This window comes from Taudactylus pleione, unplaced genomic scaffold (assembly GCF_031769625.1).
Source record: "Taudactylus pleione unplaced genomic scaffold, aTauple2 ptg000376l, whole genome shotgun sequence".
Taxonomy (NCBI): Eukaryota; Metazoa; Chordata; class Amphibia; order Anura; family Myobatrachidae; genus Taudactylus; species Taudactylus pleione.
Genome location: NW_028284777.1, coordinates 2,929,495 through 2,951,625, shown reverse-complemented (window position 1 = coordinate 2,951,625; position 22,131 = coordinate 2,929,495). Strand labels below are relative to the sequence as shown.

General features: G+C 42.6%; 1 protein-coding gene across 1 annotated transcript in view; it reads right to left on the bottom strand.

The window, feature by feature from the left end:
• Positions 1 to 22,131, bottom strand: part of CDS1 (CDP-diacylglycerol synthase 1) — an 88,645-nt gene that overhangs the window by 13,960 nt on the left and 52,554 nt on the right. The window contains exon 8 of the mRNA XM_088445029.1: positions 19,336 to 19,423. Within this exon, the coding sequence (XP_088301155.1) occupies positions 19,336 to 19,423 (88 nt within the window). The remainder of the gene's footprint in view (positions 1 to 19,335; positions 19,424 to 22,131) is intronic.

Sequence of the window (22,131 nt, the reverse complement as noted above, 5' to 3'; positions counted from 1 at the left end):
TTATTGAAGTTGATGTGTTGGAAGCAGGAAAATGGGCAAGCGTTAGGATCTGAGCTACTTTGGTCAGATCTAAATTGTGATGGCTAGATGACCAGGTCAGAGTATCTTCAATACAACAGGTCTTGTGGGGTGTTCCTGATTTGCAGTGGTTAGTGGTCAAAGAAAGGACATCTGGTGAACAGGCGATGGGTGCCCAAAACTCATTGATGCGTGTGCGGAGCATAGGCTAGCCCATCTGGTCCTATCCCACAGAAGAGCTACTGTAGCACAAATTGCTGAAAAAGTTAATGCTGGATAAGATGTCAAAACACAGTGCATTGCAGCTTGTTGCGTATGGGGCTGTTTAGATGTAGACCAGACATGGTGCCCATGCTGACCTCTGTCCACTTCTGAAAGTGCCTACAACAGGCACATGAGCATCAGAACTGGACCATGGAGGTATGGAAGAAGTAATGAGACACCCTATATAAAGGACACACTGCAAAGGGTGGGCACCCTTGACAAAGTCCAGCTATTGGATGAAACGCGTTGGGTCACGCCCCCTCAGTGATAGGAACCAGCAGATTATATGTGCTAGCAGCACAATTTGGAACATCTATATCCTGTAATAGGATGTTGTTTTAAACTACCCAGACTCTTTTGAGTTATAGTGTTCATAGTGTTCAGTGCATTGCAGCTTATTAGACTACAGTTGGAGTATATTCCATTTATGACACCGCAGCACCACCTTGCCACACATTCATCACCAAACCTTTCTCACCATCTGTACAAGCACTGGGACTGGGAGAACCAGCAGGATATGCACACCGCATGGGGTAAGTAACAGTTTTCCTTACCTACCTGCAACATAGTGTTCACCAAGTCCCTGATACTGTGCCCATGTGTTGTATTTGAGGTGGAGAGGAGAGCAAGGAGGTGCGCATTACGGTCAAGTAATGCCATAAAGAACACCCATCCTACAGATAATATGGGGTTAACCCATTAAGACTATAAAAACTTTTGGGACCATTAACACGATTCTTTACATACAAGAAACTTATGCGTTTGTGGACATTGGACATTTAAGAACACCCAACCTACAGATTCAAAGTCGGGACTTTTTTACCCATTAGGAACATTAGGAACATATAGGTTTTTTCATAATTATATGGTCACATCCCTTAGTCAGCACACACTAAGATTGCCCCAAAGCGCACCACTACTATCTCTACTCATGTAAGAAGTTGGCCTGGTCTGATGATTCACGTTTTCCTTTACATCATGTGGACGGCCGTGTGTGTGTGCGCGCATTACATGGGGAAAAGAAGGTACCAGGTTGCACTATGGCAAGAAGGGAGGCCAGCGAAGGCAGTGTGATACCAAGTACACCCCTTTATGTCAAAGGCATTCTCTGAAGGAATTGGTCTTTTTCAGCAGGATAAGGTGCCCTGCCACACTGCAAACATTGTCCAGGAATGGTTTGAGGAACATGACAAAGAGATCAAGGTTGACTTGGCCTCCAAATACCCCAGATCTTAATCTGATGGAATCTCTGTGGGATATGCTGGAAAAACAAGTCAGAGGCCCCACCTCTCAAGTTACACGACTTATAGGATCTTCTGCTAATGTTTTCAGAGGTCTTGTAGAGTCCATGTCTCGACGAGTCAGTGCTGTTTTGGCGGCATGAGGTGGCCCTACACTATATTAGGCAGGTGGTTTTAAGGTTATGGCTGATGGGTGTATAACATTTGGCTGAATCAGTTTATGAAGTTCCAGAGTATTCTTCAAATTAAACAAATGAACAGTAATAGGAAATCTGAGATCTCTTGCAGGGGTCCTTATATAAATAACCTTAACCCCAAAATGCTTATATAATTGGATAAACCAGATGACCCAACACATGGCAGGGTATTTTATTGTGGACGTCTGGATGGTCTTTTTGGCTGCTTATTTATTCACACCATCTGAGAACACTTTGCTCTATAAAACTATTTGTAAGAAAATGATGTGCCTTTACCTGCATGCTTGCAGTATCATCGTTATTACTAACCTATGCTTCTTTTATTAAATAATCGTATAATGAGAATAGGAAGCCACCTGCAGCTTATTTATGCACAGCCATTTTCATGATGGTGACTGCTTGTGGTGAGGGCAGAACAATGTTTGTTCAGCAGTCATTTAACAGTGGAGTAAGCTACCAGGTGTCATTTATATTAACGGACTGGCTAAAAATAGCTTGGATAAAAAAAAAAAAAAATTTGTGTATGCATTAATAAGTAAGAGCATGTTTGTAAGAAAACTGGAACAAGCTTGCTAGTGTAACAAGAGAATTCTGTTAATGGTTTACAAACTGCATTCTTCTCTCTGTATAGACCCGGAACTGTGTCAGGTGGAAGATCATTACTTCTCTTTATCATCATGCAGTACAGCAACACAGTGAATAATCACATGTCATGGTTCTACCCGGCAGTAACCACTAGATATTGTAATTTTCTCCCCCAAACAAAATTATTTTTCAAAATGTGTGTTTTATTGACTCAAAAGCATTTTTAACCAAAAAACAATACAATACACAGTATCATGTAGATTAGATGTAGAACAAATAAAAAGGCAAGATTTTTTAAATAAGCTAAGCACATATCCAAGTTAATGAAAATAAACTAAAAATAAAGCCACCAAGAAAAACACAAAATAGATAAAGAGAATAAAAGCATTAGCTTAAACAAAATAATAACAACAGTATAGTGCCGTGTTGACTAGAAAACCCAACATTGATATAGGAGGGTCATTAACTATGAGGCGTAATAAGATGAAAAGCATTGGATGAGCAACCGTTGAGTCTGCAACGGGAGTATATTTATATAGCTTTTGCAGACGTCAAAAATACCGATACTTTAGATTCTTTAGCCAGAGAAGCCTCCAGCCCTCCATTCTAAACAAATAAAACAGTTTTTCCTTACACAGAGAGAAAGGAGGCATCCCCGGCTAAATCCATACCTGCAGTATAGTCTTTTTAGAGGCCGCACGCAAAGCTAACAGTAGTTTTCGCAACTTTTACCTGTGACCTATTTCAGATTGCAGTCAATGAAAGGCTCCAGCCCTTCTGTCTAGTTGTAAAAGACAGGGACAGAAGTCACAAGTGAGGGTTCAAGTTGTACTTCTAAAAGGTTTTCAGATTCCCCAAATGTAGGTAGTTTTACGTCCCTACACTTAATAATTCAGTGTGAAAATCAAATATTTCATATATGTGGAGAGAAAAACAGGGCAGCATATAGCGTAATACTGTATACAGTATTTGAGATAATGTATACAATTTATTAAATAATTAAACTTAAAATAGCCAACAGAAGACATATAAAATCTACAACCAAGTATATAATAGACAAGCTATGTAAAGATACAACACAACAGTGGTTGGCCCAAGGACTGCGTACCGGAACCCAGATGTTAGTTCGGCATTGAAAGTGCACAATCCGGATGATACCAACAGTGTCTGACAAGCAGCCCCATTGTCAGGTGAATGGGTCACTTCCTGGTGTGGTGTAGTCCTGCAGTCCTTAACGCATTTCCAGCATTGTGCTCTTTTAAGCTTATTTAATAAATTGTATACATTTTTTTCAAATATACTGTATTACGCTATATGTTACCCTGTTTTTCTCTTCACATATACGAAATACCATTAAAACTGAAACTACAAGAGAAGTAAACTGTTTTAATTCCATTTACTTAAGGTTTATCACCACTTAGTTCTACATACAATATTTCTATCTATCACATTTCATTTCTGGTTGTAAGGTTACACACGTGTTTTAACCAAAAGTTGCTTTACCGGTTGCGCTAGGGCAGTGATTCCCAACCTTGGTCCTCAAGGCACTCTAACAGTCCTGGTTTTAGTGATATCCATGGTTGAGCACAGATGGTTAAATCAAAATAACTGAGGTACTAATTAAGTCACCTGTGCTTAAGTATGGTTATCCTTAAAACTTGGACTGTTAGTGTGCCTTGAGGACCGTGGTTGGGAACCCTGCGCTAGGGTGTATTTACTTTTTTCTGAAAACCAAACATGTCCCATATATTGATCTAGAAACCAAACTTCCTGTCCTAAAAGTTATATAAAGAACTTCTGACAAGATCCTTGAATTGTGATGCAACATTTCCCCCTTGCCTGAGAAATATGACTGATAAGAGAACTGGTCTGAGACCAAAGAAAACTAATTTGCATCTTCACAGAAAGCAGCCAGGAAAGTGGGGGCTAGGAGCAAGTCTGCAGAGCATAATGCTGGGTACACACTGGCCGATATATTGGCCGATCAATTGATCGGCCAATATATCGTGCCCCCGTCGGCCAGTGTGTACAGACGATATGTCTGTGAACGACGTCGTTCACAGACATATCGCATTGGCTGTGCTGCACAGCCGATGAACAGATATGTCTGCAGACATACCTGTCCATTGGCAAGTGTGTACGGGCGATCAGCAGCAGCCAGAGAGTCTCCTATGCCAAAGAGGGGGAGCGATCACACTGATCGCGCCCCCCATTGGCGGTGTACCAGGCTGAGGGGCACACAGCGCCTCCCTCCCCAGCGTAGCAAATGTTTTTTCTTTTCTTTGTTTCGAGGGGGGCGGGGCCACGAGTGCAACAATTAGGCCACGCCCCCAGGCCGGCCCGACCCGCTGCAGCATGCAGATGACGGTGATTCAGTGTCTATAAATGACCATCATCTGCAGATCACTTGATCTGCAGATATATCGCTATAGTGTATACCCACCTAAGACTCATCTTTCCCCTTACCTAGGGTCCAAGACTGGGATGCACCAAACATTTATCATGTAAACTCCTTTCACTGCAGGGTCCTCACTCAGCCCTCTTGAACTAGAAAATCTGTGGTGTTTTTTTCTTAAATCTATTTGTGTATATTAATCTACAGTATGTGTCCTTTATTTAATACTTTTTGCATTTGTTTCTCATTGGAGTAATTTTGTACTCAGATTATATTCAAGTAGGATTGCTAAAGTCTATGCTATATACGAGGGCTGACTGAAAAGTAATGAGGCTGCCTCTGTTTTTCTGTCCCATAGGTAGATGTGGCAATGCTATGCTGGTTATTGTGATGCTCATACATCGATGTGTCTGAACCTGCAGTTGGACTGCCGAAGTCTTCTTTGTTTGGTCACAGCGAGTGGAAGATCTTCGTACGTGTCGTTATGGCGGATGAAGAAGACGTGTCTGTGAGATTACGTCAAAGATGTGTGATTGAATTTTGTGTGAAATGTTACGGCAAGCATACAGTGGAGGAACAATTAGCCGTGCTGCAGTATTTCAGTGGTGGTAATATGTGAGTGACTGACGAAGCGTGTTCTGGAAAACCATCTACTGCGGTTACAGATGTCAACATTGCCAAAACTGCCGAGATGTTGCAAAATTACAGAAGGTTAACTTTATGTGAACTTTTGGTTTCACTTGGCATCTCATTTGAACGGGTTCAGCATACTGTGACAAAGGAACTGAAACTGCATCGCATGTGTGCCAGATGGGCACCCAGAAATCTCACAGAAGAGCAGATGTGATGACCGATTGAATCGTGCAAGAACACCGTTCAAATGTCAGCAAGGATACCAGATTTCCTGACATCGATTGTTACCTTTTTAAAATCGTGGATTCGTCAATATGATCCGGAAACCAAACAGCAGTCCAGTGTATGGAAACACGCGAATATGCCTCCACCAAAAAGATTCAGTGTGATTCCTTCGGCGTGTAAAGTCATTCTTCTACTGTTCTTTACTGCACACGGTATGATCCTACAGCACTGGGTTCCCGTGGACAGACAATTAATGGTGCTACTATGCAAACGTCCTGAAAACTCATTTGTGTGGAGCCATGAGGAAGAAACATTTGCTGAAGAAAGTGGTTTGTGCTCCAAGACCATGTCCGACCACATGTTGCTGCTGTTGCATTGGCAGCACTGACTGAAATAGGACAGCACTGGAACACCCTCCATATAGCCCGGACTTAGTGCCCTGTGATTTCTGGGCATTCCCAACCCTGAATAAACAACTGCGCAGAATGAAGTTCTCAACAGATCATGAAGTGAAAAATGCCACAAAACAGTCTACTGCACGTCTTTGAATTGTTGTTGAAACGCTGCATAAAATGTATTGGTTGTGAAAGACACTACTTTGAAAAAGAAAATTTTCAGATCTTGTGGAGTCATCTGATTCTGAATAAAAACCATCAGTCTCATTACTTTTCAATCAGCCCTTGTAGGTGTGTTATTATTTAAGTAATAATAATTGTGGTACTGTAATTGTTAGGAGAACATAAGAGCTCCAAATTCAATACTTCGTGGTGGCAACTTGACCGTGAGTGCTGACATGACCATATCTACGACCAGTGGTGTCTGGTTGAGGTATCAGGGGAACGGCTGATCGTGTCAACATACAATAACTGTTACTGATTGCCTTGTTTAAAAGTAGAACAGGTTTGTGATCTGCACTATACAAAATAATAAATGTGGTCATTTACAAACCCTAAAACATGCAGGGATGCAATACATTTCTATATGCATAATGCACTGAATTGTCCACCTCGCACGCAGCTTGCATCCACTGCATACCTCCCAACATGGCCCTCTCCAGGAGGGACACAATGCTCTGGTCCTGGTCTTCCCTGGTAATTTATGATTGGTGGCGGCTCCAGAGGTGGGGCTGCAGTACAGTCCAAAATTCAAATAGGGGAGTCACACCAACTGCCAGTGAGTCCCAGCCAGTGATGTTTGGCAGCGTGTGAAATTACAGTTAGTGGGGCTCCCCTATTTGAATTTTGAACTGTGCTGCAGCACCATCTCTTACCAGGGAAGTTCAGGACCAGAGCATTGTGTCCCTCCTGGAGAGGGTCATCTTGGGAGGTATGCCACTGCATCTGCCAAACGAACACGCATGACCTTTTGTATGTCTTTTTCTATTTATACAGAAGTGAGGAGGGGTAAAAATGTTATTTGAACAAAATCCACCCTACTTCCATTTTAGAGTCACCTGTCATAGCAGTGGGAGGACAATGGGACTGTATTTTTACATGTCACCATTTTTTGTATTTGAATGTTCTTATACATGGGGTGACATGCACTCAGAAACTGGCTTCCTATTTACTCTTTCCAGCATGCACAAAGTCATGGAGCAAGTTTAGAATGACTGAATGAACGTGTGTTATGGCAGCTACAGTTACATAGATGCATGTTTGTGATCAGAGGATGACACTTTGTGCGTCAAACTTGCATAGTATCTAGCCAGCTGTTCACTTTCACAATGACTAAATATGCTGCATCAGATTGGGGTCACAGTTAGAAAAATCAAACCCAGTGCAATCTAGTGGAAATTACTGACATTCATCATTAATGCATAATTCTTATTTTGTTAACGGCCAGGTACCTAGGAAGGTATGGCGAGTATATGAGGCTGGGAGGTGTCCTGAAAGAAGATGGTTTAAAGAAGTGTGAATGCGGGTGGTGGAGGCACTTAGAAATCTACTTTTGACCTACAGGAGATCCCATCAGGGCGGAAATGGGGAAATGTCTCATGGAAACATTTTTGTGATCACATCTCAATAGGTATCTACTGCCTCTAAATCTCCATCATCACTCCCCTCTTTCAATGGTCATAGGGGCTAGAAATACTTGCCCTCTAGTGCAATGGAAAGTCACGTGAACACTGAACAATTAATTGAAATATATGGTTTCAATTTAAAAACTTACATTTTTGGGTGGTCCTTTAGCATTTAACTGAGCATTATTTGATCATCACCTATTTCAGGTACCAATAACTCTGAATATTAGCAGTGTAACTTTTGCTGACTAATAATAGCGAAATGTACCAATTAAAACTTGGCAATAATAAATAAATAAGTTTCTTTGCTACAAAGTGTTTCTCAAACCTTGTCTTTAGTGATCCCTAAATCTGGCCATACCCCAGACCAACTTTCCTCCAACCATCCAACTGAAACAATGCTCCACACACATCTAATCAACTTTTTCATCAGTCCTGCCGGCCAGTGATTTTTCCAGTTAGTTGGTATAACCGTTTTTTACCGTTAATCGGCGCGAGGGAGCAAACAAGCGATTCTCGTTTGCTCGCATACACTGCCCGATTATTGTTCCAACCAGCTAACAAGTTTTAGTCAATTAAGAACACACCTGGGTAGCAGCTAGATGATGGTGGAAAGAATGCAGCGTTATGGTGCCATGAGGGCTGGATTTGAGAAACACCGTGCTATAATGTATGTAAATTTGAAATGCATAAAATAAATCAAATTTTTAATTATTTTGAACTAGAATGAACCCTACAGATAGCAGGATGCACACTGATCAAACAGTGAAAGCTAGTGCTGCTGATGTAGTGAGGAGCCGCAGAAGAAACGGATAGGATGTATAAGCTCACATCAATCATATACTTTAAACATGTTTCCAAGCCAACTCTCTCAGGGAGGAGATGTATCAAGCCTTGGAGAGAGATAAAAAGTGGAGATGTTGCCCAAAGCCAATCAGCTTCTAACATTCAGTTATCTAGCATAGTCTTTGAAATGACAGTTAGAAGCTGATCGGTTGCTTTGGTCAACTTCTCCATTTTGTGCCTGATTCAGAGGTGTACGCAGTTGCTGCTGCTGGTGAGTATGTTTGCAGAGTTGTGACGGCGATTAAATGCAAATGCTACTTTCAGCCTCGCAGTCGTGTGCTACACGCACCAATTAACGCTGTGACACCACCGGTGATTCTCTAAACTCCACCATCGGTGCACCATCGACACTTGCACTAGCCCTATGGGAGGTGCAGTGTCTCCTTCTGAACATGGCCACTGTGGCTGCAGCTCTGCGTATGAGAACGCATCCGCTGTCCCTACAAGCTTGTGACACTACCATACCACCCCACGTGACTGATGTTTTTGGGTTCACTTCAGGCCCGCCAGTCACTTCCCAGGAACTCCCATGGTTTTCCTCGCCATTTGTGATACAGTCGATCCCGTACACAACAGCGCATTTGCGTGTACACTCAGGGTAACGCATGCTCAATAGGGGTTTTCAGAATATTTCACACATGCGCAGTAGCAAAAATCATACAACTACATAAACATCAGCATTGTGTGCAGTTAGTGTGCACTTCTAATCAGGCTCTTTATCTCTCTCCAAGGCTTGATACTTCTCTCCCTCAGACTGTTCCCTCACTTAGAAGCTGATTGAGAGGGAGACAGAAACGTGGCCGCAGTTGCGTCTATTGTTTGCTAAAAAGCCCTTACCCGGTGTACACCTGTGCATCTGAATGTGCAAGCACTGAAACGCCCACTGCCAGGGTCTGTATATGCTGTAATACTGATTGTTGCATCTTTAGACACACCATCAATCTTTTCACAAGCCCTATGGCAGGTGCAGGATCTCTGGGCCTGATTCAGACCGGTCGCAAGGCTGCGTTCGCACACAGCCTGCCGATGTTTGCAATCTGCGCATGCGTACAAGACGCAGTGCACATGTGCGAACTAGCCCATGCGATCGGGGAGAGTTTGCACCCTGTACACAGATGCTCCGCAAGCATGAGTCACAGGACATGCCGTTTGTGGGTGGTGACGGGGTGGTCGATGGTAACGAGGGTGTGGTGGTGTGAACGCAGGCGTGTATGTGCATTGGAACGCCATTTCAGGGGAGTGCATAATTAAGACGCATCGTCAGCGTATACGTCACATGGCTGAATTAAACACAGCAGCACTCACAGTGCTTGCGGTAGGGTATGGTCAGCCACAAGAGCTGCGTATGGGTCCGATGTTATTTGATGTTACCGAGTGTTTAATACACTTCCTGGAGAGGACATATGTTCCTAAGGGAAAGTGGGCGTCTTGTGTCAGGCTGGTGGGCGTCTAAATACATACAGCGATCGCACAGCAAAATATAGTGGGTGTGCTAATGTATTGCTAGCGATCACAGGATTTGCATACTTTGGATGTGGACAGCTGCGTATGAACGCAGCCTTGCGACCGGGTCTGAATCAGGCCCTCTGTCCGAATGCGCGTATGAGTTTTAGGGATTTTTGCAAGAAAAAAAAAATTCAAATTTGCTCAACTACATAAACATCGGTATTGCATGCGGCTCTGAGTCAGGCCCTTAATGTATGACTTCTTTCTTCGAACTGTGTCAAATGATGACTTTGCAAGGACCTTGCTGTACTGTGAGCTGCCAAAATATTACACATGGAATGCTTCTCGAAAAGTTTTTATTCACAGAAAACAGGGAGTCGCTGTAGATGGTCATCCTGGTATCAGAGCAACAGAAGCTCTTGGCCGTGTTTACACTGTACATCCGACAAATTTTGAATGCTTCTATCTCCGAAGTTTGCTTTACACCATTACAGGTCCTACTTCCTTCAAAGACCTTAGGACTGTTGATGGGGAAGTCTGTCACACTTTTCGTGAGGCCTGCCTAAGGAGAGGTTTCTTGGAGGATGATGTGTAAACAAACATTCTTAAAATCCCAGGCAACGCCGGGTACTCCAGCTACTCAGCTACTCCAGCTACTTCCACTCAGGAAGCCTTGTATTGTCAGTGTGCGAAGGGATATGAAAATATATTTTTGATTATTTATTAAATCCTATTCAGAAGTAGCATCATCTAGCTATCACAGCACGTTACCCGGCATTCCAGCACTTTATCCCTCCATAATGAATTCAACTTGTAATACAAAGAGCATTTCTGTATCTGCAAGGGGAGCAAGGAACTGGACACAACATACGGGATGCAGTTCATTTACCGGCGTGCGGAATGCCGGACGTCGGAATACAGATGCTGGAAGCCCAACTCTGTACTAAAGATAGGCGTCTAAATACTGACGCCTATCTTCAGCCAGACGCCGAAATCCCGATGCCCGGCATTCCGAACAAAGGTAAGCAGGGACTGTTAGCCGCTGGGGGGAGGGTTAGTTTTAGGCACCCCCGGGGGGGACAGGGTTAGGCACCCTCCGGGGAGGGCTAGGCTAGGGGAAAGGGGGGTTAGGGTTTGGCGCCAGTGGGGGGAAGTTAGGGTTAGGCACCACTAAGGGAGGGTTAAGGGAGGGGGAGTGGGGAGGGTTAGGGTACTTACCAGCCCCAGTCGGGATACTGATGGTTTGGGCTTCCAGCATCTGTATTTAGTCTGCCGGCATTACATCCAGCGGGATTACATACCGATTGCCAACATACAGTATGAGGAAAATGAGCATGAAACTATGACAGCAGGGAGCAGTGAATAAACAGTAACAAAGCATACTCAAAACTTTATGTGAATGCAGCACTGGTATACTGCACATAGTAACATCTAATAGCACATATTTATATATACAAAGATCATGAAGAGCAGGTGTATATTATGCAGTGTTTACATACAGAGTATGTATACATTGTGCACAGAATACATACATGTGTGTACCACAGCATAAATATGGTGGCCTTGTCTATGGTACTATACAATTAACTTTATAGTGGGGGTAAATTTGGGCATCATAGTGGGAAAATATTTCTCTATACAGTGTAAAAGTAGATTATCTGATATTTATAACCTTGGCACCTGAAAGTAATCAGCAAACTACAGGTAAATGTATGGACAGGAATGACTCTTATCTTGCTTCCATTCAAACACTCGGATAGGCTTCTGAGGTAGAATGTCTCCCTCCCCCTCCAACACAGTGATGTCAGAGCACATGAAAGGCTCCTATACACAAGGCATACACCGATAACCACCTCATAAATCTTTTGGTCACAATGATCAAGAAGGAAGTGACTTAGGATATCTCTCTCAAAGAAACATTTTCCAGAGAAACCTACAACAGAATAAAGCTGTTTCATCCTACTGAACTGATCAAATAAAACCATCACAAAGCTGACTGCATACACTGTCATCAGACCTGCTAGATATTCTGTTTTAAAAAGTAGTTTGTCACAAATCGCTTCTCCCGGTACACTCAGCAGATAACCGCTTGACCGCAAGCCTATTTTAAAATAAAGGGCTAGATAGAAGAAGCTCAACTTGCTGTATATATCACCTGATGGACTTGATGAAGTCCAGAATTTACTCCATAGACGAAACGAGTTGAGCCTGTTCTAATATCTGGGATCCTTCCTGTTATTTGGCAGTTGGTGTTCCAGTGTTTTAGTTAAGCTCTGTTTGTATTAAACAATTTGTGCATACTTATACATTATACTTACTATAATTTATGTTTAATTGTCTTTTGATTTTTTTTTTGTAATAAACCATTTTTAAATGTTATTGCACTATATTAGGAATGTTTTCACATCACATGGCTTGAAATGTGTAAGATATTTGGAATTTCACATTCATCACATATATGGAAAAATCATACATATCAAATGAGATTTATCCAAGGCACTTCTTTGGGTTACCTAAATGGTACATCTGCATTCGGTATCACTTTATTATTGTTTTTTTAAGTCTCACAAATGTATTGCACTGTGAGGCTTTTTCTTGCTTATGTGTTTCAGAATTATTGCCTATGAGAAACGTAGGATCCTGCTAAAATGCTGCCACCTGAAGTACTGGGGAGTGCACCTTGAAGGAGATATTCACCTCTGATAAGAGACTTTGTTATTGGACTCATTTGATTATTTGACTTATTATTTATTTATTTATTAACAGTTTCTTATATAGCGCAGCACATTCCGTTGCGCTTTACAATTGGAAACATTGATAGAACAAAACAGGGTAATAACAGACAGACATAGAGGTAAGAGGGCCCTGCTTGTAAGCTTACAATCTATAGGGAAACAGGCATTGATACACAAGGATAGGTGCTATATATATTGCAATTTGGTCTGGCCAGAATGCAGAGTTTCTTGGTGGGCTGCATGATACAGTCACACAGGAATGTCGGCAAAATGTCAGGAGTATGTGAAAGAAAGACAATATGTGAGGTAATGTGTGGACTGTGAGAGGGGATGTGATAAGACATGGAAGCTATGAAGGTTATGTGGTCGGTTCTGGAATCTGATAAGCTTGTCTGAAGAGGTGAGTTTTCGGGGAACGCTTGAAGGATTGAAGAGTAGAGGTAAGTCTTATTGTGTGTGGTAAGGCATTCCATAGAGTGGGTGCAGCCCGAAGAAAGTCCTGTAACCGTAAATGGGAGCAAGTAATGCGTGGGGATGAGAGACGCAGTTCTTGTGCTGAGCGGAGAGGTCGGGTTGGGAGATATTTTGAGATGAGTGAAGAGATGTATGTTGGTGTAATTCGGTTAATGGCCTTATGTGTAAGTAACAGTATTTTGACTTGAGCGCCACTACTATTATTGGTATCTATCTACAAAAAAATGCTTTATCTTTTTATTTCTCTAACTTGCTCATATACAGTATAATGTCCTCTACAACTTTTAGATACAGATATAAGAAGGATAAAATACATTTTTAAATTCTGTTTGAGAGTTGGACCACCCTTACATTAATATCCCTTATTGTACTGATAGTGACAGTCTTTTTCCATTTTCAGTTAATTAACACCTTGTCCTCGATATAGGGATAAGGATGTCCTCCTTGAACCCTTGAGTTTCATATGCTTTTCTTACAGAGAGGTGCCCAAAACTGTACCCTACATTTAACATGTGGTCGCTCCAATAACTGGATTGCATATGTGAGTTCTACAGTGTGTGTGCATCACATGCATTTATCCCCTTTGTATACACCCCAGGATTGTATGTGCCTTTGCGTCCACTGGTTGGCACTGTATGCTGCTACCTAGATTCTGCCACCTACCTACTATTTTCCTTTACCTCTCCTCCAACTATACTTCATGTTTAAATAGAATAGTTTTTCACATGACCTATGTGCATACATTTATCAGCATTAAATTTCATATTTCATTTTTAACTATACTTTGACTTCTGTACTTCAGCCAGTTCTCTACTCCACATACATTATTTTTACCTAGTACTATCTAATTATCTACCAGCCAGTTATATGGAACAATAATGAATGCTTTTTGCAAAATCTAAAATGTATCACACAATTTGATCTATCAAGATCTAGGGATAAAGGTAAAGGGTGCCAGTTCTTTACAAATGCGAGTATAGCGATATACTTGCACTTTTTTAGAACTTAATGTAATAGGATGTGAGAACATGCAAACTTGCATGTTACTCGCATTTCCACAAACTCGCAATGGTGAAACTCGCATCCTCATGCTTTCCCATGGAAAACATACAATGTAAAAGTTTAAAAGTTTTTAACTTGCACAAAATGAATTACCTAAAGCTCGCAAAAAAATACACCTGCTTCAGACTAACGAGTATAGCCTGAGCAGGTCTGAGTTACACAGAAGCTTTCACAGATCAGCGAGATCTGTGAAGGCTTCTGTCTGTAAAAAGCTAGTAAAAATGTACAAAAAAAAAATAAATAAATAATAACATGGGGTCCCTCCAAAAAGCACAACCAGCACCAGGTTTTTTTGAGCCGGTCCTGTTTGTGAAAAAAGACGTAGGCGTCCCCCGTATTTTCAACAACCAGCATCAGGATCAGTGAGCTGGTCCTGGTTGTGGAAATACTGGGGACAAAATGAGTAGGGGTCCCCCGTATTAGCCACAACCAGCACCAGACTCTTTCTAACAGGGGTGTAATGCAACAGCCATGGGACCCCCTTCACGGGTCCCCCCTTATCTAGGGCACCCCAGGCCTGGGCAGATAGCCCTGGGCTATCCTCCGAGTTGATTGTAAAAAATGTATAAAGTAATGCTGTCCTTTACAGCCTCCCCCGTATGCTGGTACTTGGAGAACCACAAGTACCAGCATGCCAGGCAATAAGGGCCTGCTGGTACCTCTAGTTCACCTGCAAAAGAAATATTGAAAAAAAAAGACAGGATAAACACACCAAAGGTTTTTTATCTTTTCTTACACAGACTCACTCACACTACATACTTACCTTTTCCCTAGTGCCAGTCTGTCTTCTTGTCTAGTAGAATCCACATTGTTACCTGTACAAAAAAAAAAAAACCACACTCACCTACCCCTTGGTTCCGGTTCTGTTTGCTCCATGTAGGCATCCACAGTCTTCTTAAAATAAAAAAAACGAAAAACGCAGACCATCGGACATAGCACCGTCCTCTAAGGATTTCCCATAGAAATGCATTGGCTGAACTTAAGGTTACTTTCGCGGTTCTCACCATTGAAGTCAATGGTGGGAACCGCTCATTGGCTGAGAGGCGGAAGGCTCGCCTCTCTAAGCCAATGAGCACTCAGCATTGGAATTTCTAAAGTGAAATATCGCCGTTGAGCCCTCATTGGGGTAGTACTGCCCTTAGAGGACAGTAATAATATCGGTTTGTTGTTTTGCCAAGCTCTATGGGTGAATACTCTGGAACGAAGAGCACGTGATCAACTCATAGGGAGAGGTGAGTATAGAATTTTTTTTTTTACAGGTACCTATGGATTTTGTACTGGAGAAGAGGACGCAAAAGGGCTTCAGGTATACATAGGTGAGTATGTGAGATAGTGTGAGTGTACATGTGTTTGTGTGTATGTTTTAATAAACTTTTACTTTCATGGTGTGTGTGTTCTGTGGGTTTTTAAATATTTATTTTGCAGTGGAACTCCATGTACCAGCGGGCCCATAATGCCCTGCATGCTGGTACTTGTGGTTCTTAAAGTACCAGCATGCATGCGAGGGGCACTTGCTGGGACCTGTAGTTACACTGCAAGAGACAATATTTTTAACTCTTTCAATTGCACCACACTACACTATAAACCTGGCACCCACCGCTCCTGGGGTGCTGGGGATAGCCCCAGGCTATTAGTCTAGGCCTGGGGTGCTCCTTTATTGGGGGGAGGGGGCACCAGCTCCCCAGAGATACCTGGCCTGGGCTGACTAGTGGTCAGGAGTAATGCTTTGGCTGGGGGACCTGGTGAAAGGGTTGCCCTGCCTGTGGTATTAGCCCCCGCTAGAAAAAGTTTGGTACTGGTTATGGAAATTACAGGGGACCCCTACGCTTTTTGTCCCCTGTATTACCAGGACGAGATCAGAGCTCAGTGCTGGTTGCACTAAATACAGGGGACCCCTGCATCGTTCGTCCCCTGTGTTTTGGCAACCAGGACTGGTTCTGATGAATAGCCCGCTACTAGTTGTGTTGTGCTCAATAAAGGGGACCCATACATCGTTTGTACCGTGTATTTAGCATAACCAGAACTGGGTCTACAAAGCCCTTAGCTTTTTTATTATTTTGGTGGGAGGGGGCACGGTGGGTTTTTTTTTTTTTTACATCTCACACAGGTTATTCTTTTTTTGTTTTGTTTTTTTTAACACAGCAGCACAGACGGATGTCACTGATCCGTCCATGCATCTGTGTCTTTATTTATTTTTATTACACACAGATGAATGTGTCACGGGTCTCCCTGATCAGTGTATGGATCTGTCTGCTATCGCACACGACCTAATAAATATGCAAATCATTACATCGTGCACTGGTGCTGCTGAGTTCAAGGGTGATTGTTAAAAACACCGTACCGTGTGTAGGCACCTTAAGAGTTGTACCATCATCAATAGATACAAATTAGTCCTTATCCCACCTACATTGGTGCTGATGCCCTATCTTCCCCTACACGAAGTTTATTTTAACAAATATTTAATTCAATTAAATAAATAATTGCTTAATCATACACTTGGACCTTGAACGGGTTAATGCCAACACCAGACTAGTTTTATGAAGCAGACACTGGTATCCTTATCACTGGTAGTATTGGCCCATTTAGATTAAAACACAAGAACAAAATCAGGTCGTATAATATATTATTCACAGATACATCAATTTGATTCATAATTATTCACAGATACATCAATTTGATTCATAATTGTTCACAGATACATCAATTTGAATGAAACATGAGGGTTTTGTATTTTAGCATTTATGACTTTGCATGTGTTGTCATAACATCTGAGTGCTGATGTAATCATTACCGCTGCAAGGGATGTTGTGAGAGATCTGTAATCAGTGTTGAAATAATGTTCTATATGAAAACAAACTTTAACTACTAATATAACAGTGTATCGCAAGTCATGTTGTTTATAATGCAGTCTACCAATCTTCATAATATAGTGCACCCTCTTTATAATGCCACCCTCACCACCAGGTGAGGGTGACATAATAAATCAAGAAATATAATTTAAGTTCTAAATGTACTAAACGCAAAAATGCCGTTTTCGGGGGGTTTACCGCACACCCCATATGTAACTAAGCACCGCTTCATCCCGGTGAGTAACGCCATCTTCAGGTGGCGTTACCCAAAAGAAGCCTATGGGCTTCTTTTCAGGACGTAACCCCTGAGACGGATCCAATTGGATCCCTCCGATCATCCACCACGGCCTTCTGCCTATGCGCAGCAGAACGCCAGAAGTACTTCTGGGTGTTAAACCTGGAAATCCCTCTCTCCTGGGGCACCGCAAAGGACAGATCTTATCGGGAGAGCTGCAGTATGTACCCAATGAGAGGCGGGCTGTACCGCATTCAGGGGCAAACGCAGGATTTGTAAGGGGGGGTTTCCAGATATAGATTAGCTCCCACCTGACAGCACTACCCTCCCCGCTATATATACAAAATATATATATATATATATATATATATATATATATATACACACACACATACATACACATACACACACACACGGTAAATATATATATTTATATATACATACGCACATATACTGTGTATATAAACAGTATATAATTGCCATATACATTCAATATATCCCAATAGCACATAGTATACAACCTGTAATATAAATATATCCTACCACAGAAAATATTACTGCACAAACCCCCCCCCAAAAAATATTAGCTTATTAAACACAATACATTACTACATCCCCCCAAGCTACCTCCCTTACCAAATAATAGGATTATAACCCCCTCCCCCCCACCCTGATAATTTACACCTCCTAACCTCCCCCATAGCATCTTTTGGAACTTACCTGTGATTTCAGCACTGTAGTAAGCTCTGCCTGTCTGTCTTCCCTCACACACCAGAAGCTGCCTGCAAGGGAGAAGTACAATCCTTGCAGAGCAGAAAGGGGCAGGGACTCGTGGTGGGAACTGGATGGGGGCAGAGAGATGACACTGTTTGCCGGGGAGGAAATACCAGGAAGAGCAGGAGAGGCGTGGACTTACTCGGGGAGAGACAGGGAGAGGAGACTTCCACTCTCCTAGTTTGCAGACACCTGACACAGGGTGAGAAGCTAAGTATGTGGACATTGCACAGGTCGGGCAGAGAAGCTCTACTTTTCTCTACTATGAGGAGGGGGGTCCAAACTCCGCAGCTGCCGCTAGTCAGTAGTCATAGTGACTGACACTGATGGGGGCCCGCAGCTGCTGATCCTAACATCATCCTGCAGATGATCCTGCCTGCTTTGTACTCGCAGGCAGGATCAACTGCACTCTGCGGGCTCCCTTTGAAGCCACTGCAGAGCTCAGTTCAGTTCACTATTCACGGCTGCTGAGTGCCCGCAGTTCCCCTCAAACTAGAGGGAGCTCTAATCTGAGCAGAGCTCTCTGTCTGATCCGATCATGGCTGCAGCATCATTGTAGAGATGGAGACAAAGCTGTCTCCGTCTCAAAAAAAAAAACTAGCCCATCAGGGGGGGTTTCTAGGTACTCGGAAACACCCCCTGCATGCGCTACTGGCATTGCGGATGTGATGCTTAGTACATCCTGCCCTTAATCTTTTGCAATGTACATAATCCCAACTTTCAGTGCTATAACAACATTAGGTACTGGGTACATGTGGGTTGAGAAATCAAGCCCTCAGAAAACACACTAATGAAGCTAATTGCTAATACAGAGGTAGCACACTGAGGGCACCGATGGTATGACACTGCACCTCCAAGCACATTTAGAATTAGAAATTAAATCTGCAAATACTGAACACAGAGAGTCAGTCGTACTCTTCCATCACGATTGCTACTAACCTGTGACCATAAATGCTTTATTTTAATTTATACCACAAGCAAAAGAAAAAAAGATGAAACATTTCGCTAAACTTCGCTTTGTAGTGCAAACAGGACATAAAAGAGCATGTTTTTATACAGACATAATGTAAAATATACACTATTTTACTTACAATGGTATAAAGAAGGTGCAATGACTGATATGGCAAAGAAACTGTGCATTGTGAAGAGATTCCTCCTCAGTAGCCACTGCGACTTATGGTCTTGCTATTATTCATAGTATTCCCTTTGTGTATTAATTAAAACCCAGTCCCAGAGCTGAATATTGGCTACATAATAACGGAGCTGCAGATGAAGGCTGAATACAATAATGTGCCCACTTCCTTCCATGCAGGTTAATTGCCTGATTGGAGCCTACCTTTATTAGTGGGGTCCTGCCAAAGAAGAATCCAAACAGATAAGCCATGATATCATTGCAGATAACGATGGAAACTGGAACTAAAAACCTATGAAAACATTAAACACTAAAGATTAGGCAATAAGACCTATACATTTTAATTTACATAAAATATAGATAATGAAAAAGCCAGGTAACAAAGACTGCAAAGTTGATCTAATACAAGCAAAATATAAACATGGACAAATGGGCTGTACCAATAAAGAAAATCAGATTTGATATAAACAGATCAGTGTAAAGCTGACTAAACATGGATCAGTTGAATTTGTCAGAACACAATTAAATAATTTTCTTATAAAACACACCTGTTCTATTTAATTTACAACTTCCCACTCTCTTCTCTGGAGGTGACTAGATGACTAAAGCTGCATACACACACACACAACGATATAGTAAATGACCGATTTTGGTAAACGATTCTTGTAAATTTTTTCAAGGGAAATATGAACTAAAATCGTTTACTAAAATCGTTCATTTACTGAATGTAATGAACGATTTTTTTGAACTACAAACGATTTTTGCATATTCCCTTACTGAAAATCGTTGAGTTGGTCAGTCTGACTGAACTACAAACGTGAACGCGCATGAACGATAATCGTTTGTTTTAACTCAGAAAGTGAACAATTTTTTCAACGATTGAATGACAAACGATATCGTTATAAATAATCGTTAAAGAAATCGTTGTGTGTGTATGCACCTTAATTATTAAGTTACAAAACAGCAACTAAAGCCCCTGCTAGGATTAACTTTAATAACAGATTTTTTAGAATGTTCAAACTGCAATCCATAGTAAACATAAAGTGTGATTTTTTTTTTACATAAATAATCTGTAGTTACCTGGGAAAAGACACATAAATGTGTTATTTTTTTCTTCGAGTGTTCATTCAAACCCTTTCAGTGCTAATAATAAGTAACCCTCAGCATACACTACAGAAGTGTCCAGCTCATTCTCAGCAGTGCAGTAGTTTGAAAGGGAGGAATAGGGGTGAGAGATATCGCAGCTTGAGGACATCAAGATGTCAATGCACCTTGATGTCTTAAGGGTGGCAGATCTTAACTCTTGCACCGCAGTTCACAGTGAAGAGCCATGGGACGAGGTGAGGGCACCTGGGACCTGATTCAGAGTTGGACGCAAAGGCGATTACGCATGCAGATCAAGCAATTGTTTGCCAATGCGCATTAGACGCACTGCACGTGACAAGCGATTACATTGCAATTACGGATGCACAAAGGAGTCCATCGCAGAGTGAGTGACAGGTTGTGAGCATTTGGGGGTGGTGAGGGTCTGGAAAATGCAGGCATTTCTGACCGTTTAAACGCCGTTACATGGGCATGCATAATTTAGCTACTGCGATTGCATGCGCAGCTCTGCGTGTCGAAAGAGCTGCCAAGCCTGCGGCAGGTCAATGTCCGTTGATGTTACTGATATTTACGGTAAGAAGCACACAGGTAAGAAGGCAGCAGTGGGTGTGTTTATGCTCAGGTGATCTTCGCAGATACGTTGTGTGTGAAAACACAGCTGCAATCGCATTAACGTCCATCTCTGAATCAAGCCCTTGGTGTAAAATAAAAAATAAATAGTAGAGTGAATTACACCAAACCCCTGCTTCTTGAGAAAGTCACCTAGTGCGAAAACGTGTTGAAGGTACAGGTGATTACATGATATCACTCAATCTGAGCTGTGACCATGGACATCCCCCCCACATCATTGCTGCTGACCGCTGGGCTGGCTACTGTCTCCAACTGCCAACTGCGGATCCACTCAACAAGTGTGACATTTACACGATGACTGCCGGCCTAGTAAAGTGACATAGTCTATCTGTTTCCCGCCTACAGCTGTTACATCTACCAGGCCCCTTCACTGGTGCTGGATGAGTCTATAGACCAGAGAGGCTTATATACTGTTACATCTACCGATACCTCTTCACTGACGATGGATGTGTCTTCCGGTGCAGCCTATGCAGTGAGTACTTATTAGCAGCACAAGATATCCACACTATGGTATCTATGCACTCTACGTACACCAGTTTCCTACGGTTAGCACTATTTTCTATTGCAATCCATATTACTGTACACTTCTGGATTATACATCATTACTGGAAATTTGCCTTTAGCATTTACAGGAACATTTAACCATCTAAATATAGGAGTTAATCAACCGTATTTATTTTCCTGCTGTGGCAAAGAATACTGATATTTTATCTTATTGCATCGTGTGCACTTAGGGCCTGATTCAGAGCTGAATGCTCTGACCAGAGCGCTCGCTCTGAATCAGGGCTGTCCCAGCTAAATTTGGAGCGGCCTCCTGGCCGCTCGCATAGCTGTGGGTGACCACCCACAGCTTATGCAAGCGGCCAAAAAGATGGTTGCGATGGTCAAAGACCATCGCGACCATCGGGCTTGCGACGAGACCCTGCGGTAGGGTCTCGCTTCCGCAAGCCCAGGAATGATTTTGGCTCTATCAGAGCCAAAATCACTCCCACTGACATCATTACTGATGTCAGTGGGGCCGGACTCAGACAGTAGCCGTTCCCATGGGAACGCCTCCGTCTGACAGTCACGCCCCCGGCACGCCCACCAAAGGGGGCGTGCTGTCAATCAACATCGACAGCACACCCCCTTCGGTGCGAGACCCGGAGCGACGGAGAGCCCGTCGCTATCCGGGTCTCGCGCATGACGGAGCTCCCTCCGTCGTGCGGGGCAACATCGACCCGTTTGCGAGCGTCCTTTGCTCGCGAACGGGTCTGAATGACCCCC